General features: G+C 35.9%; 1 protein-coding gene across 9 annotated transcripts in view; it reads right to left on the bottom strand.

Annotated features, from left to right (window-relative positions):
* Nucleotides 1-18,053, bottom strand: part of SCAF8 (SR-related CTD associated factor 8) — a 312,229-nt gene that overhangs the window by 248,292 nt on the left and 45,884 nt on the right. For all 9 annotated transcript variants that reach the window (XM_044924059.2, XM_025294995.3, XM_025294994.3 and 6 more), the window contains 7 exons: nucleotides 17,496-17,540; nucleotides 12,354-12,515; nucleotides 10,979-11,132; nucleotides 9,962-10,092; nucleotides 6,914-7,090; nucleotides 5,226-5,305; nucleotides 3,514-3,631 (listed from right to left, as the gene is read on the bottom strand). In XM_044924059.2, the coding sequence (XP_044779994.1) occupies nucleotides 3,514-3,631; nucleotides 5,226-5,305; nucleotides 6,914-7,090; nucleotides 9,962-10,092; nucleotides 10,979-11,132; nucleotides 12,354-12,515; nucleotides 17,496-17,540 (867 nt within the window). The remainder of the gene's footprint in view (nucleotides 1-3,513; nucleotides 3,632-5,225; nucleotides 5,306-6,913; nucleotides 7,091-9,961; nucleotides 10,093-10,978; nucleotides 11,133-12,353; nucleotides 12,516-17,495; nucleotides 17,541-18,053) is intronic.

The raw sequence follows: 18,053 nt of genomic DNA on the forward strand, positions 1-18,053 counted from the left end.
ATGACTCTATTTTTTCTTTGAAATCTTATGAAGAACAAAGAGAAAATTTACTTTAAAAATTCAACTACAGGGCTTCCCAGGTGGCTCAGTGGTAAGAATCCACCTGCCAATGCAGGAGACACAGGTTGGATCCCTGATCTAGGAAGACTCCACGTGCGCCACAACTATTTAGCCTGTGTTCTGGAGCCTGGGAAGTTGCAACTTCTGAGCCCATGTGCTGCAACTACTGAAGCTCGCGTGTCCTAGAGCCTCTGCTCCGCAACAAGGGAAGCCGCTGCAATGAGAAGCTAGCTCATCCCAACCAGAGAAAAGTCCAAGCAGCAAGGAAGCCCCAGGACAGCCAAAAAATAAAACTGTATATAAAAATTACAATAAAATTCAACTACAATTTATTTTATGATCTTGCAATTAGCATTAGGTCGACTGGACCCTTAACTACATCTAAGGTCTAAGCTATGGAGGAAAAACTATAACAAACCTAGACAGCATATTAAAGAACAGACACATCACTTGGCTGACAAAGGTCCGTCTAGTCAAAGCTATGCTTTTTCCAGTAGTCATGTATGGATGTGACAGTTGGACCATAAAGAAAGCAGAGAGCCGAAGAATGGATGCTTTCAAACTGTGGTGCTGGAGAAGATTCTTGAAAGTTCCTTGGATAGTCAATCCTAAAGGAAATCAACCCTGGATATTCACTGGAAGGACTGATGCTGAAGCTGAAGCTCCAATACTATGGTCACCTGATGCGAAGAGTCAACTCACTGGAAAAGACCCTGATGCTGGGAAAGACTGAGCGCAAGAGGAGAAGCAGGCGACAGAGGATAAGATGGTTAGATAATATCACTGACTCAACTGACATGAATATGAGCAAACTCCGGGAGACAGTGAAGGACAGGGAAGCCTGGTGTGCTGCAGACCATGGGGTCGCAAAGTGTTGGACAAGACAACGACCAAATAACAACAGTAAAAAACTACTGAAGCAAAGTAAGTTACATATTGCTGATATCCCACTGATAGCACTTTATTATTAATTGGCTGAATCTTTTCTAATCTTTTTATTTCTAACACTTTGTTTAAAGTTCTTTTATTAGTCTTATCACTTTCATCATGAGCATTTCATTCTGAGTTATCTGACATCTTTTGGATATCCGATAAAACAATTATCAAAAGCACAACTCTAACCTACTCAAGACAACAGAAATCATTCCTTTTATGACATGATTGTTAGTTCCTCATGATTCAACCAGTTTCAGAAAGTTCTCCCGTCTTCCACCAACCTTCCATCATTAGACAAAAGACTTTAAGCCCTTACCCCAGTGTGGTCAGGGCTGCGAGAAACAGAGCAGCACTAGCAATCCTAATACCCTTTTCACTCTGAGACTATGAAAACTTTCAGGTAGCCACACTGAGCTTAGCGGTGACTAGAAACACTTAGCTTTTCTGCATATTCCACCCCATCTTAAATACATAACTGGTTTGGTAGAGCCAATTACACAACTGACTGAATTTAACTGCTACTCTGTTGATGTTTACTCTTCAATTTTAAATTTGTGATAGGTTTTAAACACTATTCATCTTACGCCTAAGAAAAGTTGCTTTTTTTCTTCACTGCCATTTTTGAACAAGGAAGCTTTTAAGAACATTTACTCCCTTCAAAGAGATTCTATTACTATACCTTCTAAAATTGTGGAGATGATATATAAGGCAATCAACTATGACCAGAATTCTATTTTTTCTTTTTCTGTTAAACCTTCATTTTATTGTTTCTGCTAAAACTTCTGAAATGAAGTTAGAACTAAGGAAATTCAAAAGTGTCACATTTATAGGTGAGTAAACTTCCATTACTACTACCTCTTGGCTCTGTAACAGCTCTGAAGTTTCTTATATCACTGACCATCTGTTTCCTTTCCTTGAATCACAACTCGTGCTTTTAAATAATATTCAAATGTTTTTTACTCTTTGTCCTCAAGTTCCTAAATTCTCAAGCAGATATATTTTATTTTCCTGACATAAAATAATGCACCTACTTCTATCAGAATTATTTCTTCAAAACAAGGTATGGAATTTCATTCTCATGATTCCAGGTACAAGTTCCAACATACAAATATCAACAAAATCCATTACCATTTGCATTGAAAGGACAACATCAGACCCTAACAGTGTCTAAAGTTTGCTATCGAAACTAATCTTCCCTCTTCCATATTCCCATAGTCCTTCATTTATACCTCTATTACGAAACCAGTATCCTGCCTTTTAATCAAACAGATATACATACTCTACTAGAGAAGAGCTTACTTGAGGCAAAATGCTTCTCTGTTCTTCTCTGGATGTATCATCAGTCTAACAATGCTCATACTTTAAAAATATTTGTGGTATTGTATTACATTCATTAGCGCCAAAAAGATTTGATTAGAAGAAGTATGAGATTCCCAGAAACTCATAATGTAAAGAGTTTTACATCCATAACTATTTCTCAAATAGAGAAAAATCAGGCTTTGCAATGGATTTAACCTTAGCTTCACAATAATTTGACATATGTTATCCATTCTAAGGTACAACTTTACATTTCATCATGCCTGAAATTTAGAAGATTCTTAAAACTACACGGAATGTTACATGTAATTTGTGTGTGTGTGTGTGTCCATTCACTCAGTTCTGTTGGACTCTTTGCAACCCCATGGACTGTAGCTTGCCAGGCTTCTCTGTCCATGGAATCTTCCAGGCAAGAATTCTGGAGCAGTGAATCTTCCTGACTCAGAGACTGAACCTCCATTTCTCGTGTCTCCTGCATCGGCAGGTGGACTCTTTACCACTGCGCAACCTGGGAAGCCTACATATACTTAGAAATATTTTAAACTTCTTGGGTATATATAAAATAATGGTGAGTCTCAGGACGGAAGGTATTTCATACTAGCGCTGCACTTTAACAGTGGATGCTTCATTTCACTAAGCTTCAACTTCCTACAGTGTAAATGAGACTCCAAATACCTGTATCTCAGCATATAAAAGATGTGGTCAAAGAAAGTATACCTTTTTAAAGAAAAGGATCAAATTAAAGATAAAAATGAACTGTAAAAAAACTATCTGATAAGCATTAACTGTAACCATGCCTAATAAAGCTCTTGCCACCTACCAAGAGTCTAATTAAAGAGAGCAACGTACTCTGTCATCATCATCAACAACAGCAAAATCACCATGATCTTGCTTAACAGGGAACTGAGAGGAAAGAAAAGTTTCACACTGTAATACTGAAACACCACCATGTCTTCTGTCCTCTAATTCCTTCCAGTATACTGAAAATAATTTCTATAATTTCTCAACAGATATATAAGCTGCCAGAACACATTTTGAGATTACAAAAAAAAAAAAAAAAAAAAAAAAAACAGAACAAACAAAAACTGTAAAGGTCCTGAAAAGAGTCATCTTCCGAGTAACAACCAGCTGAAGAAAAATCACCAGGTGACAGACAGTAGACAGCAGTAACAAGAAAGACCACAAGGTGGGGTTATCGACCTTTTGAGGCTGCTGCTGTTCCAGGAGTTGCTGTCTGAGATGTTCAAGGTTTTGCTGCTGCAATTGTTCTGCTATCTGATGAAAGATGGAATTGTTCACAGATTCCGAAACATGAGAACTACAATGAAAAAAAAGTGTTAATGTATTTTAAAACTCAAAAAAGATAATATGAAAGTAAAATAATATTCAAAAACACCCCAAAATGCCAACAAATGGAATATACTCTATTACAGCGTTTACTTTTAATATTAATACAGAAAACTGAGTAACTCGGAACATTAACATGCTGAAACAGAAATATACTTCTTCAATAGTTTCAACAGATGGATTACATGTTAGACATACTCTGATGAAAATCTGCTATTACTGTTCTATAAATTAGTACTTCTTTACATTAGAGCATTTTAAGAAAATCTTAATGAAACACTTATAAACCATGACACTATGGGAAAAATGTTCCATCAATCAGTATATATGCAATCTACAATCAAAACTGATCATACACTTAAAAAAAAACTAATCTGCTTTCACATTATTAGGCATGTTAACAGAAAGAGTGTTTAGATAAGAGGAAATAATAATTTAACTATACTCTGGGAAATTCACACCTGGAATACACCTGGAATTCTGGGTGCCACAAGGTAAGACATGAACAAAAAAGAGGGCACCCCAAAAGGGGCAATCAGGATGGTGAGAAGTCTTGAAACAGTTGGAAAAAAGTGTACTTCATCTGGAGCAAATAAACCTAAGGGGAAGAATGATACCTATCTTCAAATACTGAATGGCTATGTCTCAATAGATTATGGAGCAAATTTGCTTCCTTGCTTCAGAAAGCAAAATGGATCAGTGTGTAGAAAGCAAATCCCGTAGGATTCAGTAACAAAAGATCAAACCGTATATTAACAACTACTTAACTCTATGTCATAGGAGGCATTAAAACAACAGATTAAAAAACCTATCAGGACTGTTACAGGAGATTCTTACATTGCTCAGGACACTGATCTACATGATCTCAAATGCTTTGTAGTCTAAAACATTAGTTCTTAATTTTTCAAGTAGAAACTCTTTATCATCAGCATGTAACTGCATTTATATATATATTTTAATATATTTTCACAATATAGAAAACTAATAACTGCTGAAATAAGACATCCAGAGGCTTTCCCCACTCATCACCTCTTTTCATCCTCCTTCCCACTGGTCCTCTTCTGAACCCTCACAGAACCCAAGGCTCTGCACAATTGTTTCGGGTGAGGAAGTAGGGGAATCACTGATTTAAATAAAAACTCACAATCTATTTCTTTAACAAACAAAATCCCTACAACCCTGTTCCTTACTTCTAATCAGTCTGATACATTCCCAGAATTTACTATATACTTCCTAGAAGCAGCCATGGACACTAGAAGCAACTTCTTTCTCCTACTATTTCAACTGAGCTAAATAACCTAAAGCTTAATATATCAACAGCAAATGTTACAACCAAGTTTATCAGCACTTATCAATTTTCCAGTAAAGAATTTTTATATATCCCAACTATCTGCAAAGTTCTTAGAGTCAAAACAATATAGGGAGGCAACAAGCAGCAACTCCCCCATCTTCCTATGTGAGAGCCCGAAACAATGCTCAAAGTATACTGAGTAGCTCAGATGGCAATATTTATAAAGATAACAGAAAAAAGTTATGGTTTATGAAAAAAACATAACAACGCTTACAGTTGAGAAGCTGGAATTTCCTTTTTGGGTTCTTCACTATGCTCAGAATCTTCCCCAAAATCAAACCTATCCATCAACTTCTAAGTGGGGGGAAAAAAAAAGAGGGAGAGAAAGAGATAAATTTAAAAGTACTTTACACAAATACAAGTTACAAATGCTATTCTGAAGATCATTGACATTCCATTAATTTATCTCTATCATTTAAAACGTAACTATTTCTTTCATATAATTTTATTGTTACATGCTATTTCATATAATTTTATTGTTTATTTTTATACTATAAAAAACATTTTGAATGGACCTTTACTTCTCTTCAAAGAATTCTGACAGACGTTGTCTTATGAAGCAGAACAATCATGACACATAGGGTAATTACCAATACTTTAACTTTATAGAAGAGAAGATTAGGGTTTAAATAATTGAGTGGCTTGTCAAGAGTAAAACAGTTTTATTTAAAAAAAAAATCTAGAACTATAATCTACAGAACTATAATCAACAGATCTACTACTAGTACAGTTCTCTCAGAATGCTCCACTGTCTTTTAAATGATCAGTGTAAAGGCTTTTTGAAAGCTGTGGGCTAAACAAGCCTAAGTAATATAATCTAATAAATCAATATTTATATTTCTATGAAAATAACAGCAGAAATAAAAAGAATATAGATAACATTTCCAAGGGATAATATTCCTATAATCAGCAAGAATACTGAGGATATCACCCAAGTTAAACAGCCAAGATTTTCAACTTTGAAAACACTATTCTTTCCAGTTATATCTCAATTTATCATATTATAGTAACAACTTGTAAAGAAGCTTTCCTTTGAACTTTCACATACTTTACAATTTTACTTTTAGCAGGTTCGAATTACAGGCTAGACACTATAATTAATTTATTTGTAACCTCCATAAAAATCAGCTCAAAAATAATCATTTGCCTCAATAGTGAATATACAATTTTACTGACTAGTTTTCTTTAGTCAAAAGAAAATAAATGTTTCAAGTGGATTTATAAAATTACTTAAATTTCTTTCAGAAATTTGAATCTTTTGTAAAATGTATTTCTTAATAAATAGTAATATTTACTTAATAATTGTTAAGTTATTAAGTAACATTTACTTAATAACAGTACATGCACGTGTGCTAAGTCGCTTAAGTCATGTCTGACTCTTTGCAACCCTATGGACTGTAGCCCGCCAGGCTCCTCTATCCATAGAATTCTCCAGGCAAGAGTACTCGAGTGGTTGCCATGCCCTCCTCCAGGGGATCTTCCCAATTCAGGGAATGAACCCGCACATCTTACGTCACCTACATTGGCAGCCATCTGGGAAGCCCCTTATACAGTGCTGTGTTTAGTCGCTCGGTCATGTCCGACCAACTCTTTACAACCCCATGGACTGTACCCTGCCAGGCTGCTCTGCCCATGGGGATTCTCCAGGTAAGAATACTGGAGAAGGTTGCCATTTCCTTCTCCAGGGGATCTTCTCAACCCCCAGGGATCGAATCCAGGGCTCCCACACTGCAGGTGGGTTCTTTACTGTCTAAGCCACCAGGAAAACCCTTATAGAGTACAATGGATGTTAGAATATAAAACAGTTTTATGGTAAAATGTAGTTTACATAATTGCAATCTACATGATAGTATAGAAAATTCAGTTCTTCATATAGAACAGATCTGTTATCCTAATTTCTACCTTGTTAAAAGACACCCCCTGTTCTAGGGGATTAAGGGTGTTGGCTGCTGCGGCTGCCGCTGTAAGCTGTGCTGTAAGAGCCTGCAGCTGGACGACAAGACCAGCATCCAGGGCTTGCAGGATGGAGGGCTGAGGCTTCTGCTGCTGTATCTGTAAAGTCTGTATTAACTGCTGAAGCTGCAGTGGGGTGTGGGGAGAGAAAATAAAATTGTTACAAACAGGTGTTGGGTTTTACCCATAAGAGTGCTCATCTAAACTTTTAGTCAATAAAATTTATCATTCTACAGTCTAGAGACCAAGAAAAAATATATACTGACTCAAAACAATTCATTTTTAAAATAAGATTTGTGTGTGTGTGCCCTATGTAACAGTTCTAAATAGGTTTGTCTTTACTTCTGGAAAGTCAAGGAACTTTAAACAAAATAAAATGACCATACCATAACAAACAACAAAATAAAAACTCATCACAAGCAGACTAATTTTTTTTTCACTAGGCTTTTCATTCCCTTCTTCAATGAACTCAATCTATGTAAAAGGACAAGCACTTACAACAACTGCTTTTGCTATCATTCAAATTTACCATCTGACAACACATTCCTGAAAGGAGGAAAGAAAATAAGGAATCTTTCCCTTGGAGCAGTCTGAAACTAAGGAAATTAAAGATAAATAGTGTCAGTAAGAGTTGAAAGCAACCCCTGTCCCCCCTCTATTCACCTTTTCTCTTAAAAAATAGAAATAATAATAAAACCCTAAAGATATTTCAGTTAAGTAAGCCCTACATATATCCCACAAGTAATTACTTTTCTACTTAAGATGTAAACCGAAGTTAAATCTGAAAATTATCAGTTTGGAATAGAAAAATAAAAATAGCAAAGCTACTGCTAAACAAGACATTTGTATTAAGTTCAATTTACAGTGAGAGAAGATAAAAATATGCACGATGACAGTAAGTGAAACAATTCCTTGCCTATCCCCAAAAAGGAACATTGGAAAACAAACCAGTCTCCACTTATCAATAAACATTTACTACAAAGTACTAATTGTGATAGGAAACAAAGTACAAAAATATATGATAGCTGAGCTACTGCACCAAAGCAGCTCCAAGCCAGACAGGACGGGTGACTAAAAGAGGGCGCATTATAGGGAGGAAAGAAGGAAGGAAGGAAACGTCTTCACACCTTCTAAACGCTCCTCCTGACACCTGCACCCCTCTCCACGTCCCCACAGCAGTATCCTTTCTGTCACCCAGGTTCGAAGGCTGCAGCGTCCTACTTCTTCCTCTACTCTGACTTCACATCTCAGATTACTGTGTCTCCTTGACTCTTTGTACTATTCTTCTGGAATACCGATTCTCCTGCCAAAAGCACTTTTTAATAGATACCTTTTAAAATTAGATTTGCTTTTATGGGTTCTTTTCAAAATATCATAATCACAGAAAGTTAGTAAATTCTACAATTTAATCTAATATTCTATTTGATTTCACAACTGTCCCAAAAATGTAGAAATGGCATCCAATCTAAGGCTAAATAAATGAACTGGTTCCATTTGTTTAAAGACTGTCTTTTTAAAGAGTCCACAACTGTACTATTTTTCACATGTGTACTACTGCCTTTCTATTATCACTGTTACCAACAAATATACTCCTTATCTCTAGATTTCTCCTTTTTCCCATCCATTCAAGTACTCTTCAGATCCTGTGACTTCAACATAAAAATCTCTGGCAACTCCTCACTGCTTAGTACATGAATCCTTCACTTCTCAGCCCAGGTCCCACACTTAGGTTTACCACTTCAATGTCGTGACTAGTAACTTACATACATAGACTATCTTATCCTCTAGAAAACTCAATTCTAAGATATCTTCTCTATACCCCAACATTGTTATGCCTCTATACATCAGTCATTCGTTTCACAAAATATACTGAATACCTGCTATAACCTAGACACTGAAAATACAGGAGTGAGCAAAACAGAAAAACCCCTTGCCCGTGTACAGCATACATTACAGTGGAAAGAGACAGTGAATGGAACAAATGAGGAAGGTACATGAGATATTAGGTGCTAGGAAGAAAAGAAGGCAGGTGACAAAGAAAGGGAGCAGAGCAGATGAAAGGCAGCATTTGCAGTTTTAAATAGCTGTCTGAAGGCCTTACTGGGCTAGCATTTAAACAAAGACAGGAGGCTGAAATGTGTGAACATGTGGGAAGGACAGCTCGGGGAGTTTTACTGTATAGATCACAATTAATCTGGGTTTAAAGGATAAGCTTAAAAACAAACAAACAAAAAACTACAGATGCTAAGGAAAGACAATCTCATATCTGCCGTAACAGGTTCTTCAAATGTCACTTTGTCAAAGATGCTTTCTCTTGGCTACCCTAACTCTGACCCCTTCCTCCAAACCTAGTCACTCTAAAGATCTGCCGTTTTAAGTCATCTGTGCTAAGTCGCTTCAGTAGTGTCCAACTCTGCGCAACCCTATGGACTGTAGCCTGCCAGGCTCCTCTGTCCATGTGATTCTCCAGGCAAGAACACTGGCGTGGGTTGCATTTCCTATTCCAGGGGGTCTTCCCAACCCGGGGATCAAACCTACATCTCATTACATCTCCTGCATTGTAGGCAGGCAGGTTCCTTACTGCTAGTGCCACCTGGGAAGTCCCTTTAAGTCATATATCTCTATCTAAATAATGTTTTATACTTCTTTATTGTCTGTCTCCCCTAAACAGAAAGATATCTTCTCCAAGGCAGAAGGCTTCCCAGTCTCATTACTGGATTAACAATAGCACCTAATAATGCTTGGCAAAACTATGTGCTAAACTAAATCAATTATTTTGGTGTAGAATGAATTATTGTAAAATAATCTTCAATGATAAAAATGTACATGATACATTATTAAATTTAAAAAAGCAAGTTACAAAGTATTGTATGTAGTGTGGTCATTTTAAAAAAACTTAAAAAAAAAAAACACTCTTTGGGTGGTACATAATGAAACAATGCATTAGGAAAACAATGAGTTCTAAATCATGTTGACATAACAAAAAAAGCCGCTCACCTGTTGGCCTTGGGGACTCTGTAAGATCTGAGCGACTGCTGCCAGCGTGTCTGTGTTTGTTATCTGGGACACCCACGGATCAGGCAGACCTTGGACCACATTGGCTGGAGTAACAGGTGTCACAGGAGTTCCTTTTAGAAAGACATCAAACCCATCCCCAATAAATATGTAAGTAAATAAATAAGATGTGCAAAGTTAGATTTGTTCTGTCACTTTTATAAAATATGTACAAATTTATATAATTTTACTGTCTTCATCTTTAAAAACCATTACAGAATTAGGTTCATTAAATAAAACAAAATGGCAACAACAAAAATGACCAAAAAGAGCTTTTCATACTTATTTTCAATTAACTAAGCTACCATTTTAAAGGAGCCTACAATCCTCGGAAATCATTAAATACTTTCCTAAAGAAGAAAATTCAATGACATAAGGAAATATTCAATCTCTGATGAAAAAAGCATTATAAAAGTGTACATAAAATTATTATTGTTCCAAAATGTATATGTACATACTCCAAAATAAACATATATCAAAATGATAACAAATGTAATTCTTGACTGTGGTTAAAAAAAAAAAATTTCAAATGTCATTTAAATACCTCAAAAAAACCTCCATGATTTTGAGATTATTACTCATTCTTGGATCCACTAAATAAATCTTTTCAGGGTTCTCTTTATATATTAAGTACACTTAGCTCACTATGAATATCAAGTTGATATATATGCAAGTTTAGAAGATTACAGTCTAAATCAGGAAAAATTTAACTGACATACCAACTTCCCAAGATGATTATGTATGTTTCTAGGAACTTTAAAAGCTTAGCTTTTTAATTTTTTTGAAAAGAATGAAACACAAATATAATTTGATTTTATTTTTCCTTCAAATTAAGACTTCCTTTCATTTACCTAAAGTGAAACAAATTATCCTGCACTGTCAAATTATTATTTCATATATGAATAATTGCCTGAAATGCATGAGTAGAACACTCAGAAAATCTCTCTCAAAGCAACATACCTGGAGTATTGCTCATAGCAGCAGTAGTACTGGCCAGAACAGGTGTGACAACTGGAGGAGGAATCCCTGCTGCCATATCCAGAAGAGGCTGAATAATCTCACTCTTAAATACATTATTCTTCTGCCATAAGTTTAATACTCTCACTATTTTACTCTAGAGGAAAAAAGAAAACGATTATTTTTATTTTTTTGCTTTCAAAACTTTAGAACAGTCATATCATAGAGGCTCCTCAGGCCATGGACAGGAAGGATGGATTAAAATACTTCTTGGGCACTTAATGGAGTTCAGGCACTGAGATTACAGTATCAGTATAATCTTTCTGACTCTGATTATCAAAAAATCCCTAAATACTAAACTTCATTATAAATGACAAATATTATTATTATGAAGTTTACAAATTCAAGACTGACTTATTCATTGTAACTGACATAAATCCAAGTCCAAACTAGTGAAATTCCTAAATCAAAGTATCTAAGTTACTTCAAAAATGTTTATATAAAATCTCAAATGACTTATTTTAGGTGGCGTTCTAAGGTATTTAAGACTCAATTATGATGGATCACATTAAAACTGGAAGCATTCTTTCTGCCTGCAAAGAATCAACGTACCAAGGTTAATCACAAGGAAAAAACCTGACTCTAGAGGCATATCCAAGAACAATTTACAACTCCTGACACAATAACGTGTTTTCTCCACATCGATCCACTCTAACAAGACTTTGTTCTGATTGCAGACTGTATAACAGTTATTAAAAATAAAAACTACCTAATCTTGTTGTACTTGAGAGGAGGTAAAAGATTTGTGGTAAGCTTTTAAGTCTGGTTGCTCTTCTTCAGAGTAAGTCTTCACCTGTTCTTACTTTTCTACACAATCAACACTGCAATCAAGTCTGTCAGAATAAGGACACTAAATTTCCAAGTCAGCATCCAAGAAATGTAACCTTCTACTATCCCGGTTTCCAGCACTAAGAAAACGCTTCCATAACAAAGGAATTTTGATATGCAGTTATGGTCTACTAATTACTTGGTAAAATCATTTTCCACAGACAACTAAGTAGGTAAACATCAGCTCATGTCAAATGACCAAAATTATGAATTGGTTGTGCATGTAAGTAAATAAGATTTTAGGATAATTAAAAAAGCTTATTAGAGCCAGTTTCTTTAACACCAATGGCTTTAATAAATTAAAAAGTAGCAAAATCAACTATATCTTTCATTCTGTTTAAGAAAAGTCTAATAACAAAAAGAAACATGGACAGTGCAATAACTATTCAAATTCAGGATAACAAATGGTAATATAAAATGATAAATTATGATAATGTAAAGTCTTATTAAGACCAAAAAGGTAATTACTACACCAACTTAGGCAGCATACCTTGTCATCTCCAGGGCAACGGTATAAATTCTGGAAAGTGCTAATGATGTTATTACTAAATCTGGGTGCAAACACATCCTTTTCTTGACCAAACTGATGTCGAGATTGTCGTACAATAGAGTCAATAACATAAAGTCCAGGCACCTTATATTCTGGTTTACACTGATGAAAAAAGAAGAGTGGGAAAGGAAGCAAATGAGAAGGTTAAAATTCTCAACAGACAAATGTCACCATAAATCTATAAAAACACAAACACACTGCTCACACTGAGGTGATCAACACTCAGAGGTTGACCATTCCACACCATCTGGTCTCTGGAATGGCATTTGAAAGACTCTACTTTGGCTACTCTACATATTCAGTTCAACTGCCAATCACCTAAGTTCCAAAATAGCCCTGTGTAACTGGCTTGAACAATAAAAAATAAAAGGTGTGGTTAAATTTAAATATATATCTATATATATAGTTTAATGATTTTTGAATTCAAGCAGTGAATTCAAGAAAGAAAAGCTCTGGTAAAAAACTACTGCCAACAAGCCTTAGACTTCATCCAAAAAACACACAGGAAAAGTATCTCTATACGAATGAAGGAAGGAATCAAATGGCAAATTACAACATTCTGAACACAGTGAGCCTGAAGTTTTAAAACTTTTCTCAAATGCAAACCTATATGAAAGATAAGACACTACCATTATGATTCTAAAAATCTGTCCTATGAAAATATGTTTTAGCTGCTTCACTGATCAGTGTTTCTTATCCTTCTTATAGTCTGAAGAACATGACACTCTTCTGGGACCTTCCCTAAGCACAACGAAGAACCCTTCACTATCAACTTCACTGCTTCAATTTTTTCCATGTCCAGAAGCATGAGAAAACCTGCCTCCCAAATACATACTAATTAAAATGAAGTTATGGCTGCTAAAAGCAGGTTCAAATTTTGAGTGTAATTAGGTAAGCATTTCACCCAGAATCATTTCATAGAAATCATATATAGCACTAAATCAAAACAGCATTCTTGAAAAATTTCTTAGACCCAAGGACCAGTGAGTAAAGGATCTTCAATCCACCTCCAACACACAGATACATGTTTCTAAACAGTATTTTCAGTCAAGACAATGAGTGACTTCATTCTGCAAAAAGACTAGATGATCCATCACTTGTTCCTTCAAATCCCTTCTTCTTAAGGTCATTATTAAGAAAATGAGACCGATACCACCAATTTATAAGTATCTATTGCAAGGTTCTGGCTGTTTAGTACTTGAAATATTTAATAAAAGGGCAGTAATGTTGATGTGTGGACATTAAAGTTTTAGGTTTAACCAACCAAAGGTTCAAAACTGTCTGCTCTGTTCAAAGTTATTGTTTTAGAAGTCTGAAATAGTTTTCACTGATGTTCCCCCCAAATCTAGCATATTTGTTCCTCAGTTCATATATCTGACTTATTTTCCTTTGACTACTGTTCAGTTCAGTCACTCAGTCGTGTCCGACTCTTTGCGACCCCATGAATTGCAGCTCGCCAGGCGTCCCTGTCCATCACCAACTCCCGGAGTTCACCCAAACTCATGTCCATCGAGGCAGTGACGCCATCCAGCCATCTCATCCTCTGTCGTCCTCTTCTCCTCCTGCCCCCAATCCCTCCCAGCATCAGAGTCTTTTCCAATGAGTCAACTCTTCCCATGAGGTGGCCAAAGTACTGGAGCTTCAGCTTCAGCATCAGTCCTTCCAAAGAACACCCAGGACCGATCTCCTTTAGAATGGACTGGTTGGATCTCCTTGCAGTCCAAGGGACTCGCAAGAGTCTTCTCCAACACCACATTTAAAAGCATCAATTCTTCAGCACTCAGCTTTCTTCACAGTCCAACTCTCACATCCATACATGAAAAACATGTCCACAGGAAAAACCATAGCCTCGACTAGACGGACCTTTGTTGGCAAAGTAATGTCTCTGCTTTTGAATATGCTATCTAGTTTGGTCATAACTTTCCCTCCAAGGAGTAAGCGTCTTTTAATTTCATGGCTGCTATCACCATCTGCAGTGATTTTGGAGCCCAAAAAAGAAAGTCTGACACTGTTTCCCCATCTATTTCCCATGAAGTGATGGGACCAGATGCCATGTTCTTAGTTTTCTGAAATGTTGAGCTTTAAGCTAACTTTTTCACTCTCCTCTTTCACTTTCATCAAGAGGCTTTTTAGTTCCTCTTCACTTTCTGTCATAAGGTGGTATACATGCAAATAATTATCTACCTAGCCAGGCAAATAATACATCCACTAAAAAAATTGTTTAAATTTAATGAAAACCCAAGACATTTCTTTGTTAAAAGTCATCTATTCCTCAATGCTGGAAAAACAGACAAAATAATCTCATATTTAATGTATTATTTTATAGAAATGATTATCTTGAGAGTAAGGCTAAATAAAATTGCTAAGTTGCTGGTAAGAGTTTTTAAATACTGAGTGGTAAGTAATAAACGCAATTAGTGTAGTGAGTTTAAAAAAAAAAACAAATACACCTTTTTCTTTGATTTATAACAAAAATTTTTGATTATAAACTCACAGTACATAAGAATCATGAGTACACAACACAATGAATGGGCTTTTCTTCCCTACTATGAAGATTCCAAAGCTTCAAAAGTGTCAGGGGTTTTAGTATTAAGCTATAAAGATGAACACTTCTTTCACAATAACCTTTAGAAACACCATATTATGATGTTACAGTATGGAATTTCCTTCACTGATAACACTAGGTATTTTTATGTGCCTGTCACATAAAATGGCAAAAAAAAAAAATGTTATGTATGATTTAAATGTTGTAGAAAAGCTTTAAAAGAACAGTATTTGGTAAACTTGGTTACGTTACCAACTAGAAACTTGAGAGAAGAATTAAGACTAAAAAAATCTGAAATGTTTTTCAACTGTTTCTTCAAGTTCTATCAGCAAAAACACAAGAATTCCTAAGCCTCCAATATCATGAGGGATTTTTCTATACTTTGAATTAACTGTGGCTGTACTTTCACAGCACTAATGATGCTGACAGCAGCATGGAAGAAGGGCTGTCTCGGGACACAGCTATACCTGATACCAAACGAATTCTGAAAGTGAATACTGCATGCTTCCAACAGAAGGAGAGGAAAAGGAACCTTTCCACGAGAGCCAGAGCATCCAGGGCTTAACAAGGTCTACTCTCAGGGAAGCCTGGCGTGCTGCAGTCATAGGGTCGCAAAGAGTCGGATACCAATGAGAGACTCAACAACTCTCAGGACACACCTAACCAGAGCCTGATCTGCTTTGGTTTTACCAGAGTCTAAATGACCCACCCTCAGGGAATCAGAACCTGCATTTCAACAAGATCCCTAGGTAATCGGTGCAAGTTTCTTATGCACAAAAAAAGTTCAAGACACACTGTTTAGACATTTGAATCTTTTTAAAGTTTTGTAACAATGAAACTTTCTAACCACCAACATTTCTATCTTACAGTTAGATTTACCTTAGACATACAGCATATCTGTTATTTCACCCCATACCTTAAGCTTCAATTCACTAGCTGTTCATCTCAAAATATGTTTTACCAATACTTTAAGTTTTGAGAAAACAAGATATTAAGAGGGGAAAAAAGCTGAATCAAATAAAAGTTAACTGATTTATTCAAGATTATCCAGATAGTTTGGAGACACAGTAACACTACTCTGATCCACGCACCCTCCTCCAGTCAGCTATTTTCACTCAAGAAACACACTGCAATTTATGTCCTTTGATTCACCTCTGATTGTCACACTGGTTCTGTTCACATCTAGGCAAGTGAACAAAGGGCAGAATACTAAACCTCAATTCAGTGACAGATTTCCTACAGTATCATTTTACAAATCCTAAGTCTTATGGTACTCCTGCCCAGAAAAAGCGGCAGAGATAAGGCACTGATCACAAGGGGCAAAGAAATATAACCTAGCCACCTTGGGCTTTGGTTACCAAAAAAATTACTAAATGTATGCAAAAACAGCTGTTTTCAACTTCGTCTCCCTCTGCTTACTCTGGAAAACGGAACTTCAGGTCTAATAATAAGATGTAGAGATGCATACTGTCCTAACGGATGAACAAAATGAATCAGCAGAAGAAAAGCGGCTAGCATTTTTACTACATTTACTACATCTTATCTACAAGGAAGACTGCTCTCTAGGCATTAAGCTTGAAATGAATAAGGAGAATTTCTCTAAAGGCTATATAAAAAGCAATGAATCTAAAATTTCATTAAAAAAAAATCATACTGAAATATTTTCTTAATGGAACAGATGCTCACTATGGCAATGCAAATTAACAAACACATCTACCTGAAAGCTTTCGTTTTTAGAATTATTTGAAAGGCAGTTTCATTTTATTTCTTAATTAGAAACTAAAACACGTGTACCCCAATGTTCATCGCAGCACTGTTTATAATAGCCAGGACATGGAAGCAACCTAGATGTCCATCAGCAGATGAATGGATAAGAAAGCTATGGTATATATACACAATGGAGTATTACTCAGCCATTAAAAAGAATACATTTGAATAAGTTCTAATGAGGTGGATGAAACTGGCGCCTATTATACAGAGTGAAGTAAGCCAGAAATAAAAACACCAATACAGTATACTAACACATATACATGGAATTCAGAAAGATGGTAACAATAACCCTGTGTACGAGACAGTAAAAGAGACACTGATGTATAGAACAGTCTTATGGACTCTGTGGGAGAGGGAGAGGGTGGGAAGATTTGGGAGAATGGCATTGAAACATGTAAAATATCATGTATGAAACGAGTTGCCAGTCCAGGTTCAATACACGATACTGGATGCTTGGGGCTGGTGCACTGGGACGACCCAGAGGGATGGAATGGGGAGGGAGGAGGGAGGAGGGTTCAGGATGGGGAACACATGTATACCTGTGGCGGATTCATTTTGATATTTGGCAAAACTAATACAATTATGTAAAGTTTAAAAATAAAATAAAATTTAAAAAAAAAAAAAAAAAAAGAAACTAAAACAAATGGAATCACTTTTGAACAGTCATCAAAACAATTTAAAGTTGGGTATCTGAAAAGAGAATAGCACAGGGTGTTAGTCTACAGTTACAGAACATTTAGCATATACATGGAAAACTATATACTTACTTTCTGAATGAATTTCTCAACACTCTGTACCACATGTTTATAGAACTAAAAGAAAAAAAAAGAGGTTTTAAATGTTTGATTAGAACTTTCCTGCTAAATGTATGGTTTAACAAAGCTTCAAAGGTCTTCAAAATTCATTATCAACAAAGCAATGAATTTTAATCATGAATTCTGAGATAAACATAACATAAACAAACATAAACATGAGCACTAGCTATGGTCAGTAAAGGTTCTTGAAGTAGGTATATGGTCAATATATCCAAAGTGTGTTACATGCAAAATACGGTGGTAGGCCATACACTCTTCCTTCCTGGAAGGAAAAGTAAAGATCTCCTATAGTAACATTTTATTGGCTAAATTAGGTTAGTGCTGCTAAGTTGCGTCAGTCGTATCCGACTCTGCGACCCCATACACGGCACTGCACCAGGCTCCCAGTCCCTGGGATCCTCCAGGCAAGAATACTGGAGTGGGTTGCCATAGAAAAATCAAATAACTGAAAATAAAGAACATTAATAAATATATGCAAGGGAGTTGCCTTCAACTTCATTATTTTCTGCT

Source organism: Bubalus bubalis, chromosome 10 (assembly GCF_019923935.1).
Source record: "Bubalus bubalis isolate 160015118507 breed Murrah chromosome 10, NDDB_SH_1, whole genome shotgun sequence".
Taxonomy (NCBI): Eukaryota; Metazoa; Chordata; class Mammalia; order Artiodactyla; family Bovidae; genus Bubalus; species Bubalus bubalis.